The sequence below is a fragment of the Uranotaenia lowii genome, chromosome 1 (genome assembly GCF_029784155.1).
Source record: "Uranotaenia lowii strain MFRU-FL chromosome 1, ASM2978415v1, whole genome shotgun sequence".
Classification (NCBI taxonomy): domain Eukaryota; kingdom Metazoa; phylum Arthropoda; class Insecta; order Diptera; family Culicidae; genus Uranotaenia; species Uranotaenia lowii.
The window spans coordinates 135,805,314-135,814,268 of NC_073691.1; the positions used below are offsets into that span (position 1 = coordinate 135,805,314).

Here is an 8,955-nt window from a genome sequence, read left to right on the forward strand (position 1 = left end):
GGTAAATGATGAAACTAACAGTCGGGATTAATTTTGAATCAGAAAAACGTATGTTGAAAATCAAAAACTTTGATTTTCTTCAGTAACCCACACTTTTTTCCAGTTTAAAGTCGTAGATGGCAGCACTATCTTGCCGTTAAAACTAAATTTGATCTCAATATTGATTTTACAGGTTTATTCAGGCCCATATTCATCATTTTGAGGTATTTTCCTATCACAGTTTTGTGGAAGTTCACGCTGTAGAAAGCTTTTCCGGATTTGCAAAAGAATCACCAGCACAAAAATGTACAACCGCCAAAATTCCTGCTCATCTCAACTTCCGATTCAATTGCAAATCCTACCAATAATACTGCTAGTCGTCTGATCTATCAAGCTCCTTCGCAAAGTATAGCTTTATTCTGAATCGGTCCAAAAAATCACTATCAGTGACCTTGATGCAATTCAAATTTTTTTTTGGATTTAATGATCTGAGAATTTCCGTAGCGTTCACACGGTACATGTTTTTATTTCTTGACCAAAATCATCCAGCATTCCCTAATTAATCCCGGATATTTGAAAATGGGCATGAATTTGGTAAAATGGCAAGATAGTGCTGCCATCTGTGACTTAAAACTAGAGAAATAGTGTTTGACTATTAAAAAACATTAGTATTTTTGAATATCAACCTGCTTTTTGGATTCAAACTCAGCCTCAAATCTATGTTTCATCATTTTGCATCATGCTTATGAATGTTAATGAAGAAGTCAAGCAGTTTGATAAAATTTTATAGCTCAAATATCAAATTCCTTAACGCTAGAGGAGCATCTCTTTTAACCCCCTTTTAAAACTTTTGAAAACCTTTGGAAATCTGGAAAGCTCCTTAACATACAGTCATCTATTCAAATAATTCGTAGAAGCATTATTATTCAATTTTACACAGTAAATTTTTAAAAATAATCTTGTTTTTGTTGAAAAACTCAAGTGGTGCTATTCTTATTTCGCTCACTGTAGCAAGCTTCAATCTATTGATTGATCTAATTTAATATTGGAATCTAATTAAATTCCCTTTTTACTGGTCAAAATTCCACTAATTTTTATGTATGCAATACAGAGGCAGTCTATGAATATACTTTTTTTTAAGTAAGTAGGTACTTAAATGTTTGTTTTAAGTGTTATTTAAAGGTATTATATTTTTTGTTAATGGTTCAATAGAAATATTTTTGATCATATTTGAATAGTCTTATATGTAGCAATCTAAATAAAATAAAACCATTCTCGGCTGACAGCAATGCTAAGATTGATTTCATAAAAAATGCTGTATTTGTACATGGTATAGTTGCAAAGAATCAAGTAAATAGCTTGCTTAATAAAAAAATAAATTTAAAAATTTAAAAAAAAACTTATTGCACTGCTCTTTCGAACACTCTCGAGTAAAAAAATTACTATTATTCGTAATTGAGAGAAATCAATAGAAAAACCCTTTTTTTGATTATATGCGTAAAAAATCTGTTGATAAAAATACACGTTTGAAAAATTGATCGGCATAACGAGAAGTAATAAGATGGAATTGCTATTTTTGTCTCATCTTCATGGCTTTTCAATCAAATCCGTTAAAAATCCATGAATACTGTAAACATAGATACAGTAAAATGATAAAAAGTGATTGGAGTATTAACAAATCAAAGCAACGTAAAAAAAACTCTTATATAACCAATGTGACAAACTCTGAAAATGATGTGCAACAGTAATTTAAAAATGTATAAATCAGTAAAAAATGGAAATCTTATTTTATGGTTCTTTTTCAATCCACTAGTTGACTAATGTTCACTAGAAATGTGAAAATATTATTATCGAACCCAGAAAAACTTTTCAAAAGTTTTTAAGATAAGATTAAAAATCATTTAAAAAAAACAGCACTGGTTGCATTTGATAAATTACAGATTAAAGTTGTTCTGATAAATTTAACTGTTCAAAAGTAAATAAAAATTATTGAGTGGTTTCCTGTAGTTAAAAGATTTTATCTAAAAATCAAGGAAAAATAATTTTACAACTTTTTGAAGGATTTAAACTGGACTTTGTATTTTTAGCTTTGTTGTTACTATCCAAAAAAAAAACGTACTTGTTTTTTCCCAAATTTCTTCAGTTGTCAACAGTTATTATCAGCCAGAGGCTTGTTCATCTGCATTTTTTTAAATGTCACCAAGAGAAAATTTTCTTAAAAACTTATAATTTTTTTCATTATGCAAATTATTACGAAATTATTAAAAAATAGTCTCAAGGCGAATAAGTTAAGGCCCCAAAACTTGATAAACATGACTTTTTTCAATGTTCCATATTTTCAGAATCGGGTTGTTTTTGTTTTGTATTTTTACACACTGAAATACATTGTTGTGATTATGTATATCGTCAACATTTTATCATCATTTGAAACTTAGATCAGATGTCATCAATTTTTGCAAATTTGTAATTTTATGAAACGAAGAGTTAGGAATTCCAGGGTTAGGGATTACAATATTCAAATTAACTGAATGACCAGTCTAATATTATACTATATTTGACACTCAGAATTGATTTTTTTTTATAGTGCATTAGCCAACCTGGTGTGTTTTACTACATTTTCCATAAACTATTGAAACATTTCTTAGCAATTTAGATTGAAAAGTTCTTTGTAAATTAAACTTTAACTTGATCCAAGAGTGAATTATTTGAATTGAATGTCTAGAGTTGAAATGTTGATTTGATTTTGATGGAAATCATTTGAAAATTGTTATTGAAAATTGTTTTAATTATGTTGAAACAAACTCCCTCCCCTAATTGAAAAGAATGGTTTATAACTAATTTATTATATTTTTGTGTCCGTGAACATGGAAGTATATAATTTTTTAATTATATTTTATGGAAAGAGAATCTTGAGATGTGAACCAACACTATTTAAATGGTTTCAAGGTGCAAAATTTAGCAAGTTAAAAGCCTCAGATTTTTTTTTCTATTTTTGAAACCTCTATAGAATCACTTGTCAATTACAGATTTGTTAGGCCAGTCCGCTAGCTTAATCATCATAATAAACTCTTAATTTTATAAACCATTTATATTTTTCCAAATTTCTTCCCTATTTTTCTGATACCCAATATGTTCATATAGAAATTTATAATTCTTGAATTTTTTCACCTTCCACAGCTTCCACAATTTTTTAAAGTGATCCATCCGGTCCCTAATTAGCGCATCGAGTTTTAATTCTGTATAGAAACTTGTATAGGAAAACAAAAAAAAAATCATTCAAAATTCGCCAGAAATGTACTGAAAGATCCTAAAAATATAACTTTGGATGAAAAATATTTCTTGATTCTTGCAATACAATTCATGTTTACAAACCACAACCCCAACTTGTACCCCAGAAAATATATTTGATGTTACACAGTTTTTTTTCAAAGTTGATTTTTGAATTTTTGCGTTTTTGACTGCTAATTTGATAGCTGTGTAGGATGAGAATGTAAAAAATCTCAAAACGGCTTTGCATTACCAGAACTCATTGATTTAAATACCCTTTACAAAAACATTCCATGAAATTATTGAAAGCTCTAGCAAGCAAAGTCTGCCATTTTTAAATACTTTTCAATGAATTGAGATTTTTTTATTTTGAAATGGATATATGTAACTTTTTTCTAGAAAATCATAGCTGCTTGTCATGTTAGCAAAAAAATGAAGCTTAAAAATAGTCAAAACCAAAAATCAAAGACCGACTTCATTTTAAGCTTATTTAAGTTAATTGAATGGTTTGATGTGCAAACATATCTAATTCCATACGAATTTCCATAAAAAATTGGAACGAGTTGCAAAAACTCAGGATTCAACCAAATCATCTCAAATTTTTCACTGATGCTTGGTGACCCAAAAGGCACTGAATAAATATATGGGAGCAAAAATTCGTTTTTTGCAGCGGTCTAATGTTTATATTTTCTGAATCAGATTCCTAATGAGATTAGGAATCGGATTCGGATTCGTAGAAACTACAAAAAACTCGATGTTCTTAGTACCTAATAATGTTCATAAAATTGTACATAAATACACATTGCTTTATCTGTAGTCCGGTTGAAGCACATAACCTCAATTAAAACTAACTTCGGATTTAATTGATTAAAGGCTTAATTAAATAGAGGCGCAGCAAACATTAGGTGTGTTTGACATTAATTCAGTTACGTTAAAATAGTATCACATTAGACAAATCTGTAAGGACAATTTGAGTTGAAAGCGGAAAACGTTCCGCTTTTGAAGAATGGATTTTTTTTTATTTTACACCTTTGGTTGTAGCTGTACAAATGATGAATACGAAAGACTTGTAAATGAAACTCTCAGATAAAATGAGACGACGAACCCTTTTTCAAGTCCTTCAATATAAAATTTTTCTCTTAAGTATTATTTTTCTCATAATTTTAACGTGCATCACATTCAAAACACAGCAATTCTTCAAACTAACAAGGTTTGATGTTTGGCACTGGCTTGCTTAAAATCATTTATTACAAATTATTTTGATGGATACCGGTATCTTCCAAAAAATCTAATTATTCAATCTGAAGGGTAGTATACATCAATTTGAAGAGAATTGGAAATAATTTTTTTTTAAATAAAAATATTACAGCATAAAAATTTGAATAAAGAGTTTAATTTACAATTCATCATGATATAATTCTACAAATCAATTTCTCTGAATAGTTGAAATATATGAATGTAAGTGCATAAATCTGAAATAGTCAATTCTTTGAACTTGTCATACAACTTTTTTTTATTGGCTTTAAATCATATATCAGCTTTCAAAAGCAATTCAACACAAACAAGATAACTTAAAACCTTAGGTGTTTTGTTGAGATGTGATAATGGATTTTCGTTATAAATGTACAGACGTAACTCCATACCAATGAATTCTGTGGTCCACTTTTTACCTGTGTGTGGTTATTCTATACCATTCGGGCAAAATTCAGATTCATATCAATCAAGAATTTGAAACATTGTTTTAAATGCCGGAATCATTCAAAAAGTATTTTTTCAACCCCAATTTGCGTTATATTTTTAAGCTTGCTTATTAAAAAAGTGCCTCTCAAAAGCTTTGGAACAGAGGAAGTTGAATTAAAATTTGAAAACTTCTATCATTCAACCTGATTAGAGATTTTAACTTGAGTCTGTGTATCCTGTTTCGAAAAAAAGACGCTAGAATTGAATGGTTTTTTTTTTAATTTTCAACCCTATATCAGTCAAATAAATAATCATCTGTAAAAATTCGTTCCCCGTCGTTAAAATTTGTCAAATGTTGACCAACCCATGCTATAAAATATCCACCCTCAGAAAATCGCCTGTCGGTAGGCAACCAAATTGCTGAGATGATTCTCGTGTAACGCACATAACGCATCTGCTAATATATTTTTTTTATCTTTTTTTCCTCACTCCATTCTCGTAGAGATGCATCGGAACTGCAAAAACCAACCTCTACAAATGCAGCGGTAATTCGATTTTACCGGTACGTTCAGGCAGCACGAGATGGCCAGGATCAGCGCGATTGCCGTCAGGTTTATTCGGTCTGTTCAATCAACATCGACAAGTAGGGACAAAGGGACCGAATTGGACAGGAGCAGCGAAAAGAGTGAACTTGGATTTTAGGAACTGATTGAACCTAAACCTAATCGATCCAACAGGATTTGTTCTGCGAAATTAAAAAAATAGGAAAGGGAAAAATCATAATGAAAGAGAAAATAATGACGAAAGCAATCCTAATCCCATGGATCATTACCTCGAAAACAATTATATCTGACTAGTTCGTCAATTACAACTGATCAAGCTACGTTAAATACTGACCCCAAATTTGGGCATCTTCTCAAAAAATTTTCATTTTCGAATGAACTTTTTCCAGAATAAATTAGGGACTGCGTGAAAATTCTTTATTTTTTTGCTGTACGTATATTCCAATGCAATAATGAACTGAAAAAAAAGGTTCATTAAAGTTATGGAAGGTTCATAAACCATATCTCATAATTCTGAAATTCAATCAGAATACGAAGGAATTTGCTATCATATTTGAAAATATGATAAAAAGTACCGCTTCATTTATAAAAAAAAAATAGAAGGAAACAGATGTTTCTTTTTAAATTAGTTTCTGTCTTTAAATGGATCAGTGATTTTCAATTGAAATAAATCTCGTTAAATTTTATGCCATGAGAAATGCAACACACTTCAGTGATTTGAATGCTTATCAACAAAAAAAACTGAATCACAAGAAATATTTCTAATCGTGCTTTTCTTCTTGAACTCACTTTTCATCAGATTCCAATCTTTATTAAAACATAAAACGAAGATTATAGCTTTATAATCTCAGCTGAATGCGACATTTTTTTTCAAATCGACCTTCAAATAACAAAAACGAGCGCTTTTAATCCAAGTCCACACTTGACAAATTTGTTTGTTGTAATGAGTTTTGTTGCTCGGGAAATATAAGACTGACTCTATGTCCCTCGAAATAAAAAATGGGAACCCTTCTACTCGTTGCAGCAATCAAAGAAGCGTAGTGTTCACCAGGACTCAAATTCAAGTTATATCTTAAACCGAATTATAAAACCGATGAAGAATATAAAACAACGATATCTTTGAAACAAAAAGTGACTTTCAGGGCAGGATTTAAATCAAATAGCAAAAAAAATGAAGTGAAAAATATGAACAATTGTTGTTGAGTCACTCTTGCAATTTAAATGAAGAAAAAAGAAAATGAAGAAAAAAAAAACTCAAGAAAAAACTATTAAACGTATTCGTTTCGAAAAATGGATTCCAAGCAAATTCAAACTACGTCTCCATCCTAAAATTGCAACTCACGTATCACTAAAATTTTATCACTGTAAATACACTACAATATGATATTGCCAGTTAGATGAGTGTGAAATGTTTGAAGTCATTTCTGTTTCAGTAGTTTTTAATTCAGGAAAATGCATAAATCCGAAAATAGTGTGGATGAAACGAAAGATAACTATACATCGGATGCGTTACTTAAGTTGTCCATGAAAAGGCATAGAAAATTGGGTTTAAGGTGATGGAAAAGTTGAGCTGAAAGCAACTCGAATATAAAGTATAAATCTTGAATGCTTCTCTTGAAAGGAATCTTTCAACTAAGGTCAACTTTTGTTTTGACCGTTAGGTTCAGATTAAAGCTAGAACGAGAGTCTACTTTATAGCTCAATTGTATAAGCGTCAATTTCAGGTGTAATTAAGGTTGTTAGAATAAGTAACGCTTTTCTTCTAGAAAGTTATAATTTAGTTGTGAAAAGTCTTAGCTCTAGTTGGTTTATTTATTGAACTATTTATTCTGATATTTATTTATTTATTTATTTATCTAGTTATAATATTTATTTATTCTTTTGAATGTTTTGTAAAAATAGGAAACAATAAATGCAATGACTAGTATAATTTAAGTTTATGTTGTTTTTTCATCCGATAAACAGTTCCTATCCCTTTTACTTCAGAAACCACAAATAGACGGTTCGATCTTCAACTATAAAACCAATAACTCGAATATTGATTATTTAAAGTACATAGTTCCATTGAACTTACATGATACCGCCATATGAAAATGTTTTTTTTTGTATATTTATTCGTACCGTGAACTGAGATAACTAAGATCATATTTGTCACTCATTTCTTAATTGTTTACCACAGATTCGTAACATTTAAAGATAACAATGACTCTAGTTACGACTATCAAGCAAGATCATTCATTTCAGAAAAAGCTACACTCGAAATTAGTGTTTTGTTGATATAGCGTAAAGAAATTTAAAATTTTTTCTTGGGTAAAATCAATCTTAATTAACTGATGGGCTTATAAACTCAAATGAAAACTAAATACAGACTACGAATCGGTTTACTATCCTTCAATCAATCTGAGATTCAAATCTTGCCTAGATATTCCTGTATTGGAGATACAGCGCATCTACACTGTCGCCAAAAGCTTCGGATCATCAAAAACATAAAAATTTTGATCAGCCATATCTCAGCCATCTTATGATGTATTGCAATAGACTGAGTCGATTTGGCATCATTTTTTGATTTCTCAAAACCTGGGTCTAAAAAGATTTGTTTTCGTTGAAAACTCATCCATGATTTTTTCAGATTTTTTAAGTTACGTTTACATGAGTAAATTTGAATTTTTAGGTTTGTATGGGAAAATTGTATATTTTGTTGACTTAGATTGAGTGCAATTCCTAAGATCTCATTTGAAAGATCGTGAGTAAAACCTTCTTTGTATGATTTTGACAAAAAGAATATGTTAATTTTATATTACCTAAACTTTGCTTAAAGTTGGGACATTTTCCAAAAAACTGCACTAAAAATTCGAATTCGATCATCTCAGGTTGGGGTAGTCCAAATTTCAAAATTCGAGTTGCATTCGAATCCTATTTTCATGCTTATCAAAACACATTTGTTGAATTTCGTGCAAAAAATCTGTAATGTACTTGAAATAAATATCAAAGCTACTAAAGTTATCGCTTTCAAATAAGTCCAACCGATCTGCCAAAGCTTTTAAGGCAACTCAGTTATGATAAAAAAAAATTTGCATGTGTTTTTTCGGTCGGGCTATTTGGTGAAATTATCAGAAAATGATCAAACTTTAGCTGAAGGTTAACATTTGAAATGTTATTCTTCAAAAAAGTATTTGAATTAAATCCACAACGCATGTCCAACTCTTTAGCTCCCAAGCCGGTTATCCATATAGACCAGGCATGTCAAACTCGTTTAAGTGTGCGGGCCGCATTAAAAATCTTTCATTTCCAAAAATAATATTATTTCCTCTCGTAGTAAAAAAAAATCTTTTTAATATTTTGTGGCAAGAAAGCCAGCGTACTTCTGTGTAGTAGGGAATTTTGTGATAATTTAAGACGGGGCTACGCGGGCCGCATTGACCAAGGCCGGGGGCCGTATGCGGCCCGCGAACCCCCAGTTTGACAT

The 8,955-nt window shown here is 30.3% G+C and overlaps 1 protein-coding gene across 2 annotated transcripts in view; it reads left to right on the plus strand.

Annotated features, from left to right (window-relative positions):
* Positions 1-7,344, plus strand: part of LOC129740169 (uncharacterized) — a 140,716-nt gene extending 133,372 nt beyond the window's left edge. Inside the window, exon 8 of one of the 2 annotated variants that reach the window (XM_055731779.1) lies at positions 5,429-7,344. In XM_055731779.1, coding sequence (XP_055587754.1) covers positions 5,429-5,573 — 145 coding nt within the window. In that variant the 3' untranslated portion in view covers positions 5,574-7,344. The remainder of the gene's footprint in view (positions 1-5,428) is intronic. The other variant, XM_055731778.1, reaches the window with a different exon arrangement.
* Positions 7,345-8,955: the final 1,611 nt, after the last annotated feature.